At 35.7% G+C, this 23,378-nt stretch overlaps 1 protein-coding gene across 3 annotated transcripts in view; it reads left to right on the top strand.

The window, feature by feature from the left end:
• The window catches only part of EYA4 (EYA transcriptional coactivator and phosphatase 4), a 257,178-nt gene extending 234,451 nt beyond the window's left edge, over positions 1–22,727 (top strand). For all 3 annotated transcript variants that reach the window (XM_082633829.1, XM_082633828.1, XM_082633830.1), the window contains 7 exons: positions 3,381–3,470; positions 9,238–9,296; positions 9,395–9,555; positions 12,443–12,557; positions 16,483–16,604; positions 18,645–18,745; positions 22,087–22,727. In XM_082633829.1, the coding sequence (XP_082489955.1) occupies positions 3,381–3,470; positions 9,238–9,296; positions 9,395–9,555; positions 12,443–12,557; positions 16,483–16,604; positions 18,645–18,745; positions 22,087–22,167 (729 nt within the window). In that variant the 3' untranslated portion in view covers positions 22,168–22,727. The remainder of the gene's footprint in view (positions 1–3,380; positions 3,471–9,237; positions 9,297–9,394; positions 9,556–12,442; positions 12,558–16,482; positions 16,605–18,644; positions 18,746–22,086) is intronic.
• Positions 22,728–23,378: the final 651 nt, after the last annotated feature.

Raw genomic sequence — 23,378 nt, 5'->3', positions numbered from 1 at the left:
TATCCCAGTGACTTAGTAAACTGGAAAAAGAAAAGAAAAGTAAAACCAGATATTTGAAAATAAGCCCTCACCTGATGTTCTCTTAGAAACAAGATCAGCACCTCTTACAAGCACGGCTTTCCTTGGCTTGTGGCATGGCTATTCCTAGCCCTTCTGTGTCAAGCCTTCGGCATAGGTGACAAAACACCTCCCTTTCAACAGGCCTTAGCAAAATACAGCCAGTTCACACTCACGCAAACCCCAAACTGAAACCTTCCCGGTGAACCAATGAAGTTTTGCCAAAATGCTTACTAAGTCCTGGCTCTAGGAGCCTGTGTGATGTGGAATTGCCAGAGCTCGAGAAACAAATAACTGCCCCTTCCTTTGCCATGGGGTTGCATTCCAGTGGGGTGCTCAAAAACAGTTTTCATCATGTCATATGCTATGCTTCTTTGTTAGAGAATTCTTGTTGATTTTTTAAAAATTATATTTGTTTGCATGCCTATCAGATGCACAAAATGCATTCTTCATGGATTTTCCTATCACTGCTTAGGTATCATAGAGAGTTACGTGCTACAGAAGCATGGCATCGATGAAAGTAACAATAAAAAAGAAACAGTACGTTTTCTCCCATCCTCATAAATCTGATCTGTAAATGCAAAGAATGTGAGGCATGAACATAAGAAATTGAAGAATTTTATCTAAAACTTTAAAAAGAAAAATTGGCAAATCATACGATAAGACTTTAACCAATCTAGTCTCAAGAAGGAAAATCTTTTATAGAAGACATTTCTGAACCCCCATCTGAAATATATATCTTTAGGGCAGTAATCATCAGAAACATAACATAGTCCTGTGGAGCTCAGTTTTATTGTCTTGCATCAGTGAACATTCCTCAAAAGCATAGAGCATCACTAATGGAATTATATGTTTTCATGCTATAATTACATTTGATTTTTCCTGATATTTCTGTAGGCTTTTTGTTCATGGTTCCATGACTAGATGGAATATTTACAAGTTTTCTGTGTCCTCAGCCTATTCAACCCCCCCACCACCATAACAAAAGAGAGAGGGAGTCTAGAAACACAGTTTTTTTACAGAAAGGAGACACATGTATATTTTTAAATTTTTTTACCTCCAGAGATTTTCTTTCAGCAACAGCAACAAAAACATAAACAACAACAAAAAGAAATAAGAAAAAAGAGTTTTATATTTGAAGGAAACAGAGCAAGAGATCCCTCTGAGTTTTGAAACTCCTTGAGACACAAAATGGGGCACTTCGTATTTTTGTTCTCATTCTTGAATGAATACTTGTTGGATAAAATGGAATTTATTTGATCTTTGGGTACATTGCTCCAAATGATCCTGTCACTGGAAGACAGATGAATCTAGCATAGAGTCATACTGGCCAGAGGACGTAACACCAAGATGCCATCAAATATGTGAATGATGAGTCTCTGTTTTTGAGAAGAGAGAATGTCTAGCTATGAAATCCACAGAAATCTCCAAGAAAGAGATGTAAATAAACTGTTGGAAAATTATGTTGACACCCAACATATTATGATTGTCCTCTCATCTTCTCCCACATCAAGTCTTAGCTTTGCTCAACATCTCTGTGACCTTCTCCTCTCTCTCCTTCTCAGCACTCAGTTCCTATTCTGTAGGTTTTCAACACTACAGAATATGAGGCTGACATTCACTTCAAATATGGTTACACTCTAGGATTTCCCCCCTCAAAGTATTATGGAAGTACAGAGGGAAAACATTGGTTGTTGCAGTATAGGTGTGACATAAAGAGGGTCTTCTTCTTGCTAAGTCGAGGAAGTTCTGGGGTGTATATGAATACTGCTTGACCTGACCTGGGTTGCATATTCTTATCATAAATTGAAGTAACGTTAGCATTACATTTCCCCAAGTTTAAATACATTTCTTGAAATGCCATTTATTAGAACATTGAAAACACAAGTTTGGTTCTCTCTCCTCACATCCCTACAGTCTGGCTCCTGGCCCAGCCACTCAACCCAAATCACCCTCTAAGGTCTTCCAAAATAACTTCTCAGCCAAAACCAATAGTATCCATCTAGATCTGTCAGCCTTATTTGAAACCATTTTCTTCTCCCTGACAACACCCATTCTGGTCTCAAATTCTGAGGATTTGTCCCTTCCAGGTTTTCTCTTTTCTCATCTCCAGAGTCACATCCAGAGCTGTTCTCCTTTAGAGATCATTCCAACTCTGATCTTTTTAAACACAAGGTTTGTGCATGACTTATTTCCCTAGCCCTAAAATAAAGGGCTTACTTTTTAAAATAAAGTCTTACGCCTCTCTATTCCAGGCTTTCAACTGTAATTAACTGTGGTAAAATACCAACTCTGGTCTTCATTCTCAACTCCTTGCTGCTGTGTAATCTCTTAGTTTCTATAAAGAAAAATTAAGTCACTTTGACTTTTTACTAAATCCCCTTACTTTCATTAGACTTCTAGATGTATATATTTTATTTTTATACATTTCTATATTATATTTACTCAATTAATATTTCTTTAGCCTTACTCCACCCTTCCCTCTTCATCCCTAGTCAAATGCAGGTTATATCAGACTCTACACATATTCAGATAAATATTGCCTGTTGATCAAAATAAATTAATAATGAAGTTAGAGCTGCTCTGCCAGCTCTTCTTATCCCACCTCCAGACAATATCATCTGCTCTCCTCATACAAACATCCAATAGACCTACTTTTCTCTCTTTTCTACTTATTTGTTATCATTCTTAAAAGGACATCCTTTTCTCTTTTTAACAGATCTGCTCCATTCTTCAGTGTCCCATCCAAGCACCTTTCTCCAAAGGACTTTCCATGGAGTATATGTAAACTGAGTCCTGTGAACTAGCTTGCTTCCTTCCTCCTCCTCTCATGAACGTATAGCTTTATGTGAAAATGTATCTAAGTCATTCTTCTGTTCATATAAAGTTCTGTAAATTCACAGATGTAGCAGTATATTTAATATGTTATAGATAACCCTTTAGAAAGGCACCTTTTCTGATAAGTGGGAAATCTTTTGCATCTTAGATTAAAAACCCAAACAGGGCATCCCTGGTGATGCAGTGATTGAGAGTCCGCCTGCCGATGCAGGGGACACGAGTTCGTGCCCCGGTCCGGGAAGATCCCGCATGCCGCGGGGCGGCTGGGCCCGTGAGCCATGGCCGCTGAGCCTGCGCATCCGGAGCCTGTGCTCCGCAGCGGGAGAGGCCACAACAGTGAGAGGCCCGTGTACCGCAAAAAAAAAAAAAAAAAAACAAACAGTCTCCACCTCCTTACCCCCTACAGGCATATGCACTTAAGATAATTTTAATAATAACTGTGGTTACTGAAAATTTACTTTATTATATGTGCATTTCCTTTTCAGGATCCCCCCATGGCTGTAACCCTTGGACTCCGAATGGAGGAGATGATTTTTAATCTTGCTGATACACATTTATTTTTTAATGATTTAGAGGTAAGAATTTACAGAGCTAAGAATAGTTGTATCAAACTATTAAAACTCTTATATGGTTTCTATATATGCAGATAACCTCAAAAAAAACCAGAAAGATAGAAATTTAGCTGAAGAGAACAGTAAAGTTCCTGTCAAGGGGAGACATTGTATATGCAAATATAAACAAAAGCGAAATTGTGTTAATGAATGATACATATTTACTGGTGCATATTTAGAACAAAAAGTGTCTTCAAAAAGGAGGTCTGCTTTGATGTCTCATACCATACACCCCTGTCCACTACTCCTGGTCCTTTTGGTGTCTCAGCCACAATTCATTCCATCTTTGTGATCAGCATTAACTTTTCCAGGTTACTAACCAGGATGCAATTTAGGTTAATCACTGCACAATAGTTAGTAACAGATACTGTTCCTGGTTCTAGCGTGGATCGTTAATTTAAAAAAAAAATTTTATTGGAGTAGAGTTGATTTACAATGTTGTGTTAGTTTCAGGTGTACACCAAAGTGATCAGTTATACTTATACATATATCCACTATTTTTTAGGTTCTTTTCCCATATAGGTCATTATAGAGTATTGAGTAGAGTTCCCTGTGCTATACAGCAGGTTCTTATTAGTTATCTATTTTATACATAGTAGTGTGTATATGTCAGTCCCAATCTCCCAATTTATCCCTCCCCACCCTTATCCTCTGGTAACCATAAGTTTGTTCTCTACATCCGTGAATCTACTTCTGTTTTGTAAATATAGATAATCCGAAACTTAATTCTAGGCATTATCATTCCCTATTTCTTCCCCTTCTGGATAAAACCATGCAAGAGCTATTTACATAGCACTTCTGACTGGTTTGATTGCACTTATTTTCTCTTTTTTTCTTAATTCATCTTTCCATTTCCAACCTCAAATGAAGAGAAAGTAAAAGCAAAAACAACAAACTAAAAGAACCCAAGAAAAAATAGCCTCAGGATAGCTAAATAAGTACTGTAATAAGGTATATAATATGAGTGCTAATGATCTGAGTTATTAGGCATTCAGATGATAAAATTTGAAATAACTGAGTAACTTGGGCACTGGACAGAAGTTCTTCTCTGTCAAGAACAACTATGCTGAAATAGATTTCTCTTTCTTTTTTTAAATGACTCATTCAAATTGATTTTTATCCCATGATTTCACAATGAAATTAAAGCATTTATCTATAATCACATTATGAGTGAAGATGGGGATTATTATTACTGAAGAATCTGCACCTTGTGTTTGACATTTTATATTGGGCTTTCCATTAATTAATTAACAAACTTTTGGAATAAATATGTTTATCACATTATTTTTGTAGAGAAGAAACTGTAGGGTTCACCAGCATAAAAATCATGTCTAAGGCTACCTGCTAAGTGATAGAACTGGGATTTGAAACTCTGGAGTTTGTCTGGCTCCAGAACACATACCCTGTCCCCATACCATGCTGAAATTAACAGACGTGTGCAAGGAAAGTAAGCCAAGTTAGTGCTTTGAATAATTTTTTTTTTAATTGACAAGGTCTTAAACCCAGTTTTAGTTACATCTGAGGCATGCGTAAAAGATGTGCTGTTCAGTATATCCCATAAACATATGTGTTGGAAGCCTGTGTAATAGCATTTTCTTTCTTGTTCTCTCTGCAGTGAGTCACTGTTTTTACTGGATAATAAAATTTAAATTCTGTTTAAAGAGGTTTTATTTTTTTTCTTTAAGAGACACTATGAAAGATCAGTATTCTTGGGCAAGTCTTCCGGTTTTAGATAATAAGAAGTAATAATCACCTCTCTAAAACCTGATTTAAATTAATCTTGCTACTTATTACTGTCTACTGTATAGAATGATTTTATATATACACAATAATAGGAAACACACTTGAATCTTTTGGGAACTTGATTTTTTTATACATATATGGTGATAACTTTTTAGGTTGATATTTCTGTTGGGTAAAATGGACGAGTCTCATTCTAAAAAGAATTCTAAGATTATTACTCCTCTCAAGCCTGTAAAACACACAAAAAAGAAGTTTGATATGGTTTTATCCAAGTTTTACAGTTTTATTTCATTTCATTTATTATTTTTACTAGAAATAAATGAAATAAATGACTCTAGGTTTTTAGTGGCACACTGGAAGCCAGATGGAATAAATTTACCATCCAACTTCTAACAGAACACTAAAGTGAGAACATATGATGAATTTGAATATAACTTTATATTGATGATGGTGAATTTGAATATACCTTTAACAAGTTTGATGTGAATATTGGCATATCAGAAACATGTGGTCAGCTATGGTGCTTTAAGAATTTTTATTTTGGATTTGATACTATATAAAACATATCTTTAAAATATCCAACAGGATCTCAGGTAGAAATAGTAACTGAGAAAATATTGATATTGACTTTCTAGTCTATGATGGTAGCTTTTTAGTTGTGCTTTAGAATGTGATAAAAATTCCATTTTACTCAAACACTAAAACTTAGTATCCAACAATAATGTACTAAATCAATGAAATGATTTAGTCTCTGCATAGAAATTGATTGAGTTCTCAGATGTGCACACACCCACGTGCATGCACATCCAGGTGCCCAAGGAAACTCAGAGGTTTATTCTAACTTAGGTGAGATAAACAAACACTAAAACTAATAAAATCTAAACAATAGCTTTCAAGATCATTCAGTAAAGTTACATACATACCCACTATCCTCTGTATCTGATTTTGAAACTTTACTTTCTCCCAGTTTTTTATTTCAGTAAACCTCTTATAAGCAAAAATTGTCATGAGCTTCATAACTGGTATTAAGCTATGTCTGCTTCTACTGACAAAGAGAATTCCTCAAGAGAATAACTTCATCATTAGCCTATTATGTGATTTCCCCTTGTGTATTTAATCTCTCAGGGTTCCTTTTCTTAACCTAAAAATCTAATTTGAGACTCAAATCCTTCAATAGCTACTGCAACATATGTAGTAGCAGCTGCTCTCACATAATTCCTTAAAAGATACAAATTTAAACCCTCTTAATAGATACTTCACTACATCCTGTCCAACTGCAGAGAAGGCAAATGCTCACACCACTGTCCCTAAGAAGTGAATACTCACTGTTTAAATAAAATGTTATTTCAGTTAAAATAACTTCCAGAAGAGAAGGCACCAGGGAGTTTGGGCTAACAAAAGTGAGAGAAGACTGCTATGGATTATAACTGATACAGATCAGTGACAACTTTGTGGTCACCTTATAAGACAAAATTAAAGAATTTAAGATTAGTGCCAGAATTATTCCAAATGTTTGAGTTCTTTCACTGAAGTTTGTTAAAGCCAAAGCATGACACTGTTTTTACTATTTTGTGTTTTGTCAAAATGTTTCTTATAAAGTTCCTCTGAGTGAACACTAATTGAAGAACAATTATTTAGATTTTTCTAAAAATGTAAGTGATTGAAGTTCAGGTTTCTTTCACTGGACTGTAATCCTCGGGCAATGGTCCAGAGTCAACAAGCATAGTTAACTAGGCATAAATTTAAAGAGAAGTTCCATTTGGAAAAACCTCAAACATAACTTCAAATATGGAGCTCACGGTCCAATAAGTTTGATATACTGATGTCCTCAGGAGTAAAAAATAAATTTGGGGGCAAAATGTACAAATTAATCATATGAGTTAATACTTGAAATGTCAGAGGAATTTCTATAAAAATTATATGGGAGGATATTAAATATAGAAATTACTTCTAAGTACCAGTGTAATTCATAAGATCCCCCCCTTTTTTAATATCATTACTTTATTATAAAATTATGGAAATTGTTTACATGATAAAAGATTTCAGAACCTCAGTGGAATCAGAAGCTTCACATGATTCTATTTCAATAGTGGTTTAATTTGGTCTTCATACTTAACAAGAACGTCACCAACTCAAGAAATAATCCTTGTCATCGAGAACTACTTTGCTGCCTCAGTATTCTGGAAGAACTTTTATTTTCAGCTTTCATACTAACTAGTTAAATCTCTTCACCCTTTCCTTTAGAGCCCAATCCAAGAGCTACTATAGTTGCTTTCAATACTTTTCCCTGAGAATTTTCTGGAAGCATAATGCCTTCTTTGGTTAAAGTTTGGGCTGTGCTCCTTTCAACAAACACTCAGTCAAAATGGGGAAGAACCTCTGTAAATGCCTCTCCTGTAGCCTCAGCCCGTACTCTGTTCTCCTGCCTTCCCCTCCACTCTTAATATAAATATCTTCTTACAGCCCTTACCATCTAGAATATTATTATTTTTATCACCTAACTATATGTTAGAAAATTTAAATGATTGTGGTAATTCTGTCATGAACTGTATTTGTCTAGACTTCTGCCATTCATTCAAACAAAGAAGTGTTGAGTGATTACTTCGTGCCAGAGAGTGCCTTAAGTGTGGGTATAGCATATCTGGGTGACCCAAACAGCCCCCTCAGGGAGCTTCCAGTAAGATTAACTTTTTGAGGCCCTTCCTTACTTATGAATATATTTATTCAAAAATTACTAAACCTATAATTTATGTACATAATATGAACCTTTAAAATTAGTTTACCTGGATTTTCAAGTTATGTACTAAAATTGTATTGATTGAGCTACTCACTAAGTTTTATATTTTAAAAGAAACCTGAGCCAACTAATTTATCCTCAGACTGCAACAAGATCTAATATACTCAGTGTGGAAAGCTAGAGATAAGATATTATATATTTCCCCATCAGATACTTCCAAGTCCTATAATGATTATAAATAGTAGCTGAAAAGCCCTTAGTATGGCATCTTATTTTCAAATTTAATGATTTTTCAGAATTGATTTTGAATGATGAACTGTAATTATCTGAGGGGAAAAAATGAGGCCCAAAAGGCTAAACCATACTTACTCTGAGGTTAGTAAACTAGTTATTGAATGCCCTACCAAAATTCCACCTTCAGATCATGTACTATTTCACTGGAACTATGCAGATTATTTGAAGATAGAAAACGACTCTTAGAACAGCAAAGAAGAAATGAATTCTTTTCCAGAAAAGTTACCATTTGTTCTGAGTACACTATAACTTAGGTCAATTATATGGGCGTATGTACCTAAAGTTTATTTTCCTTTGAATTTGTAGCACATTTGAGTTGGTAAATCTTCACTACTCCCTTTTACTTTCAGTATTCTTTTCAGTTTAAAGATTTAAAACAACCACAAAAAGTGTCGGCTTCTACAGTTATTAGCTTTTTGCTGGTTGAAAGATCAGGACTTTTAAAACAACATCAGCATGATTCTTTTCATGGTATCACTGGCCCAGCAAAAAGGAAGTCATAGAAATTTAACAGAACACCATAATCATCAAGCCCCTCTGTTGCTGCTCCAAAAATAATAAATAATAGTAACCACTGAGGTGTTTAGCCCAAACAAGTTTTGAGTATCTTCAGATTAGCTTTGTTTTCATACTTAAGTATGCTTAACAGAAATGGCTGAAAGTGATCACCAGTGATTATTGTAAAGATTCAAGAAAATTTCTTATCAATAATTTTAAGATTAAAATTATTTTTGTATTTGCTCTAAAGAAACTCACATGCCATATGTTTTCAGGCCCTCTTCTGGAGTTAGATCTTACAGAGTAGAAATGGTGCCATTTCCCAGTGTGAGAGGGTGGGATGGGTGGGCAAATGTTGCCCTCTTCTGGCCATGAGCTGATCAGGTGGAAAGATGGAAAAAGCTTCAAACAGGGTGACAAGCATCGTTTGAAAAACAACTCTTCCAATGTTTTTAACAGGAGTGTGATCAAGTTCATATAGATGATGTTTCCTCTGATGATAATGGGCAAGACTTAAGGTAAGCCATGCCTTTCAGTATGCTCTTTCCTACAGAAATTCAGCTGTGAAGTTTTGCACATGTAATTATTTCTTTTTAATGTATTTTGGGTGTTGCAGTACCTACAGTTTTGCAACTGATGGCTTCCATGCAGCTGCAAGTAGTGCAAACCTTTGTTTGCCAACAGGTGTAAGAGGAGGGGTTGACTGGATGAGGAAGTTGGCTTTTCGTTACAGAAGAGTAAAAGAATTATACAACACCTACAAGAACAATGTGGGAGGTATGTGTGGCTTTTACAATTTAATAACGGTACTGCAGATAGAGGTACAATTTCAACTGTAGTTTCAAGGTTCATATTAGGGACTATCCTTCTGTAAGATAAATTACCAAGAGCTCATGCTGGACGACAGTGAGCCAGAACTTTTAGTTTCTTAGAGTTAGTGGGGGGGGGGAATCTAACTGCAAAATAAAACGTGCAACACTGTCAAAGGAATTGGGAATTCTTTGTGCCCAGATGTTTGGTCAAGATTAATTGCAGGGCAGAAATAGAGACACAGATGTAGAGAACAAACGTATGGCCACCAAGGGGGGAAAGCGGGGGGGGGGTGGTGGTGGGATGAATTGGGAGATTGGGATTGACATGTATGCACTGATGTGTATAAAATGGATAACTAATAAGAACCTGCTGTATAAAAAAATAAATAAAATTAAATTTTAAAAAGATTAATAGCAGGACATTTATTTTGCCCTTCCTCAGCTGGGACGCTCTCAGTGAAAACCAGACAAAGGAACTGATACAGACTGTGGAAAGATCTGTCTAAAGACAAGAGCCCTAGTCAGTGAAGCAGAGTTGTTAGCAATCATTACCTTTCTGGAATGCTATCAAAAATAAATGCAAACTGTGCTTTATGTCATTTTGAAGACTTCAACAAGTTAAATTTATCCTGTCAAAAACTGCATATTATCTGACAGTATATCTTTGCCATGTATAGTGTTAACTATATCATGGTTTTTATAAGTTCAAGTACTCTGTAGGTAGTATCTAAACCATTTTGTACTCATTCATATATTACAGGTGATATCAAAACCTGTAACATCAAAACTTAGATCTTGGATGTGCTTCTTGGTATAATAAACCTTGATGGTCTTTATTATTAGGATCAATTTTAGAACAACAAGATCGTATGATTAGTTATGAGGACACTTAACATTCTTCTCTCAGGGCTTTTTGTTTGTTTCTTTTTTTAAAAAAAAAAAAGAGGGATGGTTGAGTATAAACCAGAATCTAAAATTGAAATAAGACAGCTAAATATATATTTGTGCATGCTATACATGTGTATATTTACATATATGTCATAGAATACAATATAGTAAATAAAGTTTTCATCTATAAAATATATACTACACCATACACATCTTAAGGTTGGCTGTGTGTCTATTGGCCTTGTATCCCAGTGCCTAGCTAGCTTGAAGCACGTAATAGATGCTCAATGGATGTTCAGTAACTACAAGAGAACCAAAACATGTAGAACCATAGACAGTAATAATGTTAGAACCAAAACGGCGCTTAGATATGGAAGATCTTTATTTCCAAATGAGAAATAGGCTCCTGCAGGCTACTAACCTGCCCATGCGTTTAGGCAGGCAACTTAGGTTTCCTAATTCACTCTAACACTCTATACAAGACACTTCTGTAAAATCAAATAAATAGGTATTCTATTTAAAAGCAATTGAGGGTAATAACTTTAACTTTAAGATAAATATCCCTTTGGGAAATCTGAATTAATTTTTATCATTCAGGCGTGTCGTTATATCCCTCTTAAAGGGTATTATTAAAATTATTTTAAAATTAACAAGATTACTAGTAAATAATCGTATAGCTTAAAAAGTTTAAACAATGAGATATTAATCCATTTTTTTGTGATACGTTAGCATCTCTTTATTGAAATAAGGACAAATGAGGCTCAGTAGAAACTATAAATTTTGGGTTAAAAAGTTATCCACCGAGGACTCCCCTGGTGGCGCAGTGGTTAAGAATCCGCCTGCCAATGTAGGGGACACGGTTTCGAGCCCTGGTCTGGGAAGATCCCACATGCCGTGGAGCAACTAAGCCCGTGAGCCACAACTACCGAGCCTACACTCTAGAGCCCGCAAGTCACAACTACTGAAGTCCGCATGCCACAACTACTGAAGCCCGCATGCCACAACTACTGAAGCCCTTGCTCCTAGACCCCATGCTCCACAGCAAGAGAAGCCACCGCAATGAGAAGCCTGTTCACCACAATAAACAGTAGCCCCCGCTTGCCGCAACTAGAGAAAAGCCCATGCACAGCAATGAAGACCCAACACAGCCAAAAATTTATTTATTTATTTATTTACTAAAAAAAAGTTATCCACCTATAAATGAACTCTTAATATTCTGAAATATGAGTTAACTAAGGAACTTTATTTTTAATAGATTTACATGATCTTGTTTCCTCATGAAAGCAACAGCTTTTTCAATAAAATTAGTATGCCTACTTCTTTTCTTATCCTAACATCAATGTAGTTTTCAACCATCGTCTATAGCTGTAGCATAGGCTTCAGTATTTTAAACCAAATTCTTAATTCCTTTTTACAAAACAAAGTATTTCTGACAGCTTTAGCACTAGTATTAGAAACAAATTCTAGAAAACTCTATAGCTCTATGTGATAATGTCATTATTACTGTTTCCAAGTGGTAATGGTTGTGATTATTAAGAAACTAAACATTTTCAGACAACCAAAGTATTTGAGGTTTGTATCTCTAGGCTGGTAGACCCTTACTTCTTCTCCAGACCTATCCTGTCAGTCTTCTGGAGTAGTTGTCAAAGCTCCTCAGGTGACTGGCATCCACCGTGCCAGATTCTAGGATCAGTGAGGGCAGAGACTGGGACCCACCCTTTCACTGTTATATCCCTAATTTTTAGCCCAGAATGTGATGTGTAGAAGTTGTTCAATAAATGTTTGTGGAATGAATGAATCAATGGATAATCAGTTCTGAAATGGAAGATCAGTGTTGATATCAATCTCTCTCTTTTTGATATGGTGGGAATAAAAATCATCTGGAGTAGATAGAAGGAAGACCAAACTAGGCATCCCTGAAAAATGTTCATCCCTTGACTCTGCCTTACTTTTCTGTGTTGCAGGACTTCTTGGCCCTGCCAAGAGAGATGCGTGGCTGCAGTTGAGGGCTGAGATTGAAGGTCTGACAGACTCCTGGCTAACAAATGCACTTAAATCTTTATCAATTATTAGTACTAGGTAAGCGGTATTGTTGCAGTTTCTATATTTATTGTATTGAAGATGTAGTTCTAATAGCATAGCATATATTAAAATGTTTTAATTCCCAGATTTGTTTTAGAGTTTGAAGAGACCTAAAATTCACTGTGTGTGTGTGTGTGTGTGTGTGTGTTTTGGGATGGAGGATGGGGGTTGCTGCTTCTCAGAATAACTGGGAGATCCATCTCTTTACCGTTCTCTCCTCATGACCCCTGATAAACCCCATGGGAATGTCATTTGACTTTCAAATTTAAAAAAAGCACTCTGTTGGTGACAAAGTACAGAAGATGATGGCAAAAAACACAATACTGTTTATACAATTAGTGCATGTTTTTAAGTCTTTTATGCCATTATAGAGAATATACGTAATTTGAACACATCAAAAAAAAGCAAGAGGAAGCTCCTGAAAAACTTGTAACCTTTGTGTTGTTTAGTTCAAACAGTGAAATGCTGACTTGTTGGTGTACATAATAGAACTGAATTGACATAACTAGTTGTGTACCATGTGCCATAAATGCTAATTAATAATATAAGTCTGGAACATGATAGCTAGTAGGGTGGGGATGAATATTTGTTCTATCCTATTCCTTAGTTTTATTTCTGTGTTGGATGAATAAATAAAATCATGCTTAGCAAATGTGTGCATAACACAAAATTCAGAGAAGAGCTAATATTTGGACTGATTGAATCAAGATACAGAGACACCTTAGCAGGGTAAAAGGAGAGTCTAATCAGAACATGGAAGTAAAAGAGTGTGTCCCAAATCCCGCAGGTGGCTTTTAACCACGTGGCATGACAAGCCACTGCATTTATAGCAGAGTCTCTAAATGGAGAGGGGAGGGGGCAGTAGATTCCTGGGTCAGGCTGGGGAAGCAGAACAGAGTACTTTGCTCAGTTCTGGGCACCTCATTCCAACAGGGGCTGTGACATATTTGTAGCATCTTGTGTCCAGCAAAGTGGCCAGAAGAGTTTAGGCTGTGGAAACTACAAAAAAGGAACAGTCAGAGGGAGGAACCAAGGAGTTTAGTCTGAAGAAGAGCCGTGTGTGGAACAAGATTACCAATTTCAACTACTTGAGATGTTGGGCTGGAAATAAGTTACATTTCTCTCTGCATCTATGAAGGAGGGAGTTGGTCCCAATGACTAGGAAGCCAGTGAAGGGAGGTTCTGGCTCCATGTGGGAAGAATTGTCTAACAATTAAAGCTGTTTTAAAATGGGACTTGCTGCCTTGTGAGCTCTGTGCGGTCACAGAGACATGGAGACCAAAGGGCAAGAAAGCTGGGATGTGAGGGCAACAGCCCCTAAAATCGTGTGTAAAATGTAGAAGGTGCTTTCATTATTTTTAAAGAGGTCCCCTAGATAGTTAGAAACCAAAAGGTATTACATTACATTGTTATATAGATTATCTATGTGTAGCCATTGTATATTATATATAGATTATTATTAAACACACGGGTATATGATATAAACAGCTAACTAACTAAATAAATGTATGACAAGGAAATGAAGGGGAAAAATAAATCATTATACATTGAAGTTTTAAGTACCATGAAAGTTGCCAAGTTATCCACATCTATTACCTTATTGGTAAATTTCACATACTCTGTCAGAAAAGCAGATGCTTACACCAAACACTGCTGAATTATATATCAGAGCCTGTAGCAAAGTGTGTACCCTCTGACTCTAATTCCTCTTCTAGGAATGTAGTCAAAGGACATAATCATATGCATAGGAAAAATTTATATGTAAGGTAGCATTGTTTATGATACTGAGAAATCAAAACCATCTAAGTGACTAAGCTTAACTTTAAAAAATGGTGGTGCAGCCACAAGATAGAGTAGTTTGCATACATTATGTTTTGTTGGAGAGGGAGAATAATGGACAATATGACATATATAAATAGGCTCATGATAAAAACAAATGAAAAAAGTAAGATGTAAGATTACACATACAGTATGATCCTAATGGGAAAACAATCTACATGCAGACTGAAAATCTGAAAATAAATGCACAAAATGGGGACAGCAGTTATCATCTCTGGATGGTTAAATAATTGGTATTTTTCATTTTCTTCTTTATATTTGTTTGCATTTTACAAATGTCTATATATGCAATTTATAAATGTATGCAATGTTTGTAATTGAAAATTACAATGCATTATAAATTGCATATAAATATATGCAATGCTTGTAATTTATTTATTAGATTTCAAAGCCTGTGCTATATTTTATTCCACCATGTTTTCATTCTGTAACACTCATCTATATATGACATTGAATAACATCTTATTTTGATGAAATATGATGTAGAACCTTGTGTCACAATACAGTAATGTGTTTGTGTATTATTCTTAGTAGTCTGCCATTATTTGGGGAAGTTTTGTCTGATCATAGGCAAGTCACTTTCTAGCTCTCTATTTTTTTATTAGTAAAATTTAATATTGTATTCATGATACTTATTAAACTTCTACCTCTAGAAGTCTGTTTCTTTGTCCCATATAAATTGATAAACTCATCGTTTGTACCTAGGAGTCGGTGCTCCTATTACAAAAATCAGGTGTCTATGGAGATAATTTAGAAGTGAAAATGTTTTAAAAAGCTATCATTATAAAAGTTTTATAATTGTTTTTAAATAAATTGTAGTCTTCTTTACGCATGATATGTCTAAAGAATATAAAGCATAATATGAAGAGTACTGGGGGCTAAGCATATACATACCTATGAGAATTTAGCACTCAACTTGTCCTTCTAAATTGCCCTTGAGACCAGTGTTCTGAAAATCAGTCTGCAGAATTCTAGAGAATATTGTATCAGCCCTTACAAATATGTATTAAAGGCTCATGATACAAAATATCTAGTAGAGAAAGGTGCATAGCTATGTGCCTTCTGATTCCCAGTTTCAGGTGTGTGGTTTGAGCCCCTCCAGGTGGGACAGCTCAATTTCCCTGTAATCCAGAAGGAAGGGCCACAGTCCATTCTTTTCCCTGACTCAGGCTAACAGTCTCCCCTCTCTTGGTGTTTCCTTTATCTCACCTTCGCCACTGCACCCTCAACCCCCATCCTGTCTACTGTGAAAGAAACAGATGTAAATTGCAGAGTGGGAGATTCTCACCCTCAAAGGGTAAGGCCTTAGTAGATGGATTAAAACAAGGCCCATTAAATGCAGTTTGCCCTTGGTTGTTAGAAGGAGATTCAGGAACTCAACCCCTTCTGTTCTAAGTAAGAATCCTCTCTATTTTTACTTCTTCGGGATGCACATTTGTCAGTACCTTGATTGGGACTTTCTGGGCTGTTTCTTGCACAAAATCTAAAAACTCCTCTTACACATCCCATCACCTCCTCCCTTCCTGTGTCCTCTACTTTCCCAGGCTCTAAAAACTCTGGGACATGGAGTCTTACCACCCTAAAAAATACCTTACCTGCCTCAAATAACAAAGTCCCTTGTGACTCTTTGTATATGTGCAAATTTTATGAAAACTGCTGATGTGCACACTTGTAAAACTCAGAGGTAAGCCATGCCCCCTTTAATAATCTTTCCATGATTGCCGCTGGCCGAGGTAGGTATCCTTCTGTGAGGTTCCACAGGGACCTGAGGAGATCTTGGTTATAGAACACATTTCTTATTCGCAGGGGTCTATTTACTTGTCTCCCTCCTGTCTAGCTTATGATCCCGGTGGGAGGGCAAACTTATTTTCCTTCACTTCCTTCATTTTGGAGTGCATTTCTGGTATCTGGCATTGTGCCTACCAGGTGATAGGTACCATAAACAACTGTTGAAAATTGAAAGGGTAGGTTATCAGGGACTGTTCATTCTGGAATTGAAAAACTGCAGGATAATTTAACATTTGTACTATTAGAAGTTATCTAGTATTAGAAAACAAAAATGCCTGTTTCCTCCTCATCTTAGGAGTAACTGCGTAAATGTCTTGGTAACAACAACCCAGCTGATCCCAGCACTTGCGAAGGTTCTACTCTATAGTTTAGGAGGTGCATTTCCCATTGAGAATATTTACAGTGCAACTAAAATAGGTAAGAAAATTATTTCTAACTCCGTGTGAAATATGTTCATATCTGTGTTTTGGGGGATTGTCTTAATGTGTGTCTCCACATGATTCCCTCTTTCATCAATTTTGCTATAAGAATATCGAGCAAATTTGAATAAAGCTTGAATAACGAAGTCCCCTGCAACTCTTTGAGCATGTGCAAACTTTATGAAAACTGTTGCCTATGAAATTCTGAACTCGGTATCTGGATAGTTCTGACTCTTTATATATACATATACATTTATATTATATTTGTATTTCATTATGGCACATGTTATCTAAATAATATACAGTACCTTTAGCCATAGTATTTAATATTTTACCTAATATGGTATATGGTATTACATCCTTGCATATGCAATAATCTAGATCTAAGATAAAAATACTGTTTTGGCATTATAAGGGAGTATCAGATGGATTGAACTAGTAACCTTAATTCCAGGGGAAAAAAAATTTCATGAACCAGAAAACATAATTGGAGCATTCATTACATATGAATGGCTGGAAATCCACATTTCCAGAAGTTCAGTAGCAATCAAAGAACTACAACCTTGTTTATTTAGATCATAGCTATCTGTGGAGCCATCTTTAACTTTAAGTGCCTTTCAGAGGCACTAACACTTCTAATAAACTTTCAGAAACAAAGCTCATCAACTTCTGCCATCTTGAAAGAGTTAAAAGAAAGCAACTCATGTATTCTGTTGTCTGTCAAGGAAATGCCTGGGGAAATAGATGGGTTGTACAATGTGCCCTGAGGGTCAACAAACTTAGGCTCTGGCAGCTTGACAAGAGTTCAGAATCCTAAAATCCCCTACCAGAAATAACCTGCCCTGGGCCTTGCAGAGTTCTGATATTGGCACAGGCAAAAAGAGCCCCCAGCTACAGCTGTTTTGGGAGTATAGCTAAAGAGAGCCTAGCTTTCATAAAGTAAATTCCTCATTGTCCTAAGCACTGCAATTCAGAGCCCTGGTACCAATCCCATTCATTTTTTATATAAGTATATCTATGCTAACAGGATTAATACATCAAACCTGATTTTGCTTTTTGACAAATCAAGTAGTTTTACACAAGCATAAACATTTCCTCTAGTAAGGACAACATTCTTTCTTATTGGCCAAATTGTTCCTTATCTTTAATCTGAAAAAAATCATTTTTATTTTTCCCTTTAAGCTAGTATTTTTTTGGAGTTCTGAACTATCAGAGTAAGAAAAAGTGAAAAAGAAGCCATGACTGAATGAACATGCTGGGAATGAAATTCAGAGAATAATGCCAATGGTTGTAAAAACAAAGAACATGTAAAAATTCTGTGGTATTATTCCCATAGTGCGATCAGAGGACACTAGTGTCACCAGTGCTGTGGCCCAAGCAAACAGCACCCTTAGTACAATTAATCTGAGCAGACTAGCTCCCAGCCACTTGAAGAAAGGAATTGTTTATCAAGATAAATCCACATCTTAGTATTTCCTCTTTCGTTCTAGGTGAACCTTCAATTTTTCAGAGTAATAATTTTAGCTGACTTGTCTATACTACTTAAAACAAACTAGATAAAGTGTAGAATTACACAAATAAATGTAAAAACTGATAGTTGCTTGTAAAGTTGTTCCTATAGTCTTGTGATGGACTGAAAGATATAAAAGAGATATCAATTTTTTTTCCAATTAGATACTTAGCCCTACTGACTTTTTTTGGAGTGTGAAATACATTCATTTAATAATCTGTCTTAAGTAAAGACTTAGAGTATTCAACCATATTTGTTGATTTCATAAACCCAGAGTTTGCAAGCAAGTTTAAGTGATTGATGTTCAAGAGAAAGTAACTTAACACTTTATGAATCTTTAGGTTAATGAATGCAATGGCTGGAAGAATAAGCAGTGCATTGTTTTTCAGGCAAGGAAAGCTGTTTTGAGCGTATAGTGTCCAGATTTGGCACTAACATAACTTATGTTGTGATTGGAGATGGCCGAGATGAGGAGCATGCCGCTAACCAGGTAACTTCGCTCTGAACTTTATCTTGTTTATCTTCCAGGAAAAGAAAGTTGCTTTGAACGAATAATGCAAAGGTTTGGCAGAAAAGTAGTATATGTTGTAATTGGGGATGGTGTAGAAGAAGAACAGGCAGCAAAAAAGGTAACCTGTTTCAAACAATGTTGGTGTGATACTTCTAATGCAAGCTTTTTTGTTTGCATTCCTGTAGTTTGGCCCAATGGCAGCTTGACAAATGATTTAAATTTATAGATGCAAAGCAGTAAGAGCATGAGAAGGTCAGTACTTACATTCAAATAAACCATTTGGAGTCTAGCATTTTTTTTTGCCTGAAACTTCATAGGAAATATAGGAACATTTAGTTACATTTATTTGTGAGTGTGCTTATGTGTGTTTGTGTGTGTGTGTGTGTGTGTAATACACACAGATATAAGAAAGATGGGGGAAAAAAACCATTTTTGAGCACATGAAGTTCAACAAGATTAAAGACATTTAATGAGCTCCATAGAAAGCCATGTGAGTGGCTCAGTTCTTACCCTTTTCCCATCCATCCTCTATGCCATATGGCCCTTGCGAGTGCCTAGTAGTAATTGTGCCCCATGATGATAAATCTGAGGGTAGCTTTAATAGATGAAGAAAAAAACTTACTAGAGAAGTGAATAAATGCTATTGGAGTGGGATATATTATTCAAATCCTTTTGTGCCAACTTGTTATAGAGACTTAGAAGCAATGTCCCATACATCTTCTAGAAGAGTGTTATTTGTTTTGGTGAGTCATTGGTATTTGATTGAAGCCAAGCACCTGGCTTTGAATATATTCAGAAGATCTCATAGGCCTTAGGTGTTTAAATCAGCCTTTTCATCTGGCCCATATTTCTGAAAAAATCAAGGCAATTAAAAAACCATTAACTGGTTGGTCCAGCATCAAAAGGAGAATGATATCAAGATTGGCCCCAGATACCAGACTATTGATCAACACAACACTGAGATCTACTGCTTCCTTCACTGATTGATTGCAAAATATCATCTAGCCAGGATTAAAGTGATATAATTTATAAAACAAAGCAAAATGATGAATAAGTATTGTTGAACAATGACATGTCAGCATATATTGTTTTACATAGAAAGAATATTGTCTTTATTATCCTGAGGAGATTTCAAATAATCATCTGATAAAGCCTTCACTAAACACTTGCATGTGATGGAGTGTTTATCTGATTTCTGTCCCCCCTCACCCTCCCCCCGAAAAAAAACCAACATAAACAGTTTCCTAGGAAAGTTTATAGTGATACAAGAAAGATAAAAGATATGATTTATGTTTGTGGTCAATTCAAATCAAGCAAAATGGAGAAAAAGAAGGAGCTTCCACTTTAGAAGGTTTGGTGATGTGTTGGAAGCCATACTTGAAATATTCCATGCTTTTCCATAACATTAAGAGAGTTGTTTCAGACTCATCTTCCCACAGTGCCCCTCGGTCTTAGTTAGCAGTTGTCAGTGACCCAAGCTGACAACCACTTGAAATCCTTCCGGTTGCACACAGTTGAAATATCTCCTGGAGTTTGTCAGTGGCCTGAGTCCTTGTTGTTTCAATTTTTCATATTGGCACCATAATTACACACAACAAAGAGCAGTCAGTGCAGCCACCATAGCAAGCATTTTACATGTCTTTTAGCCTATGTGAAATTCACACACATCTAGGTCAGGGCTAATAAAATTCACTTTTCCAAACCAGAAACAGTATATGCCTTTGAAAATTAAAACTTATAAATTCAACCCCATTTATGTGTGGAGTGAAAACTAGACTTGGTATACCAGTTGTTAACACCTTCGGCTTTAAACCCAAAATTTCAGGAGAAAAAGGCATGACTCCAAGTGGATAAGAACCTTGGTTAGAATGCTATTTCCAAATGGTTGTTTATGTAGGTACAGTTTTGGTGATGGTGAAGGCTTATAATTCTATTTTGAAACACAGGTGGTTGGTTTCTCTAGTATCCAGAATGCATGCTCTTCTTTGGATGTAGCTGTAATCGCATGTGCAAAAATATAAAGTACTATTTTGCTATTACAAATAGATCTGAGCTGAATTTTAAAAAGTTACTTCTAGATGAATTTTGTGCTTTAATTTGACCCAAAAGCATAGTTTGTTTTGTAAATCTAAGAAGAAGTTTCAAAGTTTACAACTGAACTCCCCTATAGAAATATATGATGTGAGCCGTATTTGTAATTTAAAATTTTTTGGAAGCTGTGTTTAAAAGAATTAAAAAGAGAGACAGGTAGAATTAGTTCTAATAATATACCAATATACTCAAAATATTATTGTCTAAACACCTAATAAGTATAAAAACTATTCATGTGATATTTACATTTTTAAAACAATTCTAAGTCTTTGAAATTCAGTGTGTATTTTGAACTGGACTTACCACATTTTGAGTGCTCAATAGCCATATTGGACTAGTGGCTACCATATTGAGCAGTAAAAAACTATATAACAATAGTGATTATTATTTTAATTATTAATTTTTATACTAAAGTGTCTTTTCCATGTTACATATAATATATATATATTTCCATTTTACATGCAAATATATATTCTACAAGATGTGATCAGCCCAAACTTATAAATAAAGCTTTGGTTTTTTTAATAGCTATAGTGCATTATTTCCCTTTTTTTTTTCATTATTGTCCACAATGAAGTATTTTTAGACATTTTTTTTCCTAATTACAACCCTTCATGAAATTTTAATACCACGCATATACCATTACTGGTATAGCTTTGGAGAGCCACAAACCATTGTAATATCTAAGAATTTTTTCCCCACAAAAACTCATTTTTGTCCCCTTGAGGGGGGTGATATCTCCCTCTTGAGCATGCATGCTGGAGTGCTTTCCCTCAATCCCACACCAAGGAAATAAATCAGGTCAACTCTGCTGGCTTAAATTATTACTTACCCCAGACAAGTAAGAAACTTGATCATCCCCACATTTTTTTCTACCTTATATAGTCCAGCTTCAAATTATTTTTTAATGTAGAAAGGAATTCACCCTCTTCCTCTCAAATCGACAAAAAGCCTTGGATTTAGGAAGTTTATCATTTTTTTCTGAGAGATGGACCTTAAGGAGTGATGTAGTAAGTAAAATTTGTCTTCCTCCAGCCACGTAGCATTTTGGTGCTCAGCTTGCTTTCCCAGATAATGATATTAGTAATGATACTTTCCAAAATAAATATTAAACTACTTAAGAAATCTCATTACTCTCTTTTATTATGATTAAAATCCAGTTCAGATCTATTTCTCTATTATTTTGACAATACCACATTGATGCTACCAAGCCTTCAAATATGATCATCCCTCCCTTAAACTCCCTCCCTTGAACTTGGGTGAACTACACTTCCTTGTGTGGACCGCTGCTTCACTGAGATAATAGTTATGATCTCTCTCCATCCCTTCCCTTTCTCTCTCCCATCCCTCCCTCTCTTAACCACACAGCACAATATGCCCTTTTGGAGGATATCAAGTCATTCAGACCTCTTGGCTCTACATCAAGCACTGGAATTAGAGTATTTGTAACTGTGTTCTCTAGCTGGAGATCCGTTTTTTTTTTGTTTGTTTTTTTTTTTTTTTTTTATATTTCAAGTACACTGAATTTTTATGTGTGATTCAATGCCTCTGGCTTTACACATATAAATTGTCTTAAAGGATGAAATCATATTTGGAATGAGAATTCCAGAATGAAGAATTCAGATTGCTGAATGGAATTAAACTTTAGTGCTACAGAAAGGAAGCTCTATGGTCTTATACTTACAACACTTTAATGGTTTTAAAAAAAAATCTGTGGAGGTTGCTGGTACACACCGAATGAGTCCTAACTGGAAGTAACAGCTTTAGCAAAGAGCTCTCACCCTGGCAAAGCACCAACACAGGCTCCGTCTGACAAGGTTCAACAACATTCCTCAAAATGGGAGATCTTCTCAGCCCTGAGGTTTGAATCTGACTTTAGCCTACCTGGCCCAGAAAATCTGAATTGGAATGCACTCAGACTGTGTAAGGACAGTCCTATCTAGACCTGTAATTTGTGTAAATTATTGATGAAAGTAATTTACTGTGACTTTATTAGCAACTGACTTTGAAAGTGGATGCAATTTTTCTTTCATTTGTCGGGGAGGGTAGTGGGAGGGGAAATGGGAATCTAATCATGTCTCTTTTTTAAGTTTGGCAAACAGAATGTTCATACTGATGTGTTGTGCCTTAAAGACAAGACAGCATTTGTGTGTTACAATGTAACTTTGGTTAAAATCTCTGTAGATAATGAAAAACAAAAACCTTTGTGATCATTCTTAAGATGACCAAATTTAAAATTCAAGCTATCAAAGCTTAATAATGCATCAGCAAGAAACTGAGTATTTGTTGCAATAAGAAAACAATAATAATAAAGGAAAGCTTGTGTTTTATTTGGGTTCTTAATAATTCCAATAATTGTATGAGGCAACTATTTGTGCATCCAACCAGAAGCAGAAGGTTTGGGAAAGACTGTGGGACCTTTACTTAGAAAGTGAAATGTATGTTGAAACCCCGAGTACCCTTTCTACAGTTTTACTGGAGAAAACTAAGAGCCATATTCATCATGACCTATACTATTTGGAGTCTGACTTGTTGATACGTCTAAGTTGTATAGAGGAAAATATTCTGATGAAAATCATGAGCAAATATCACCCAAACTTTCTTAGAATATGCATGAACATGGCTTAAAATTCACATTGGGTGAACAGGGCTTAAAATAA

The sequence above is a fragment of the Mesoplodon mirus genome, assembly GCF_964341445.2.
Source record: "Mesoplodon mirus genome assembly, chromosome: 10".
In the NCBI taxonomy this organism is placed as follows: Eukaryota; Metazoa; Chordata; class Mammalia; order Artiodactyla; family Ziphiidae; genus Mesoplodon; species Mesoplodon mirus.
The sequence above is the reverse complement of the archived record's forward strand: the minus strand, read 5'-3'. Positions and strand labels throughout refer to the sequence as shown.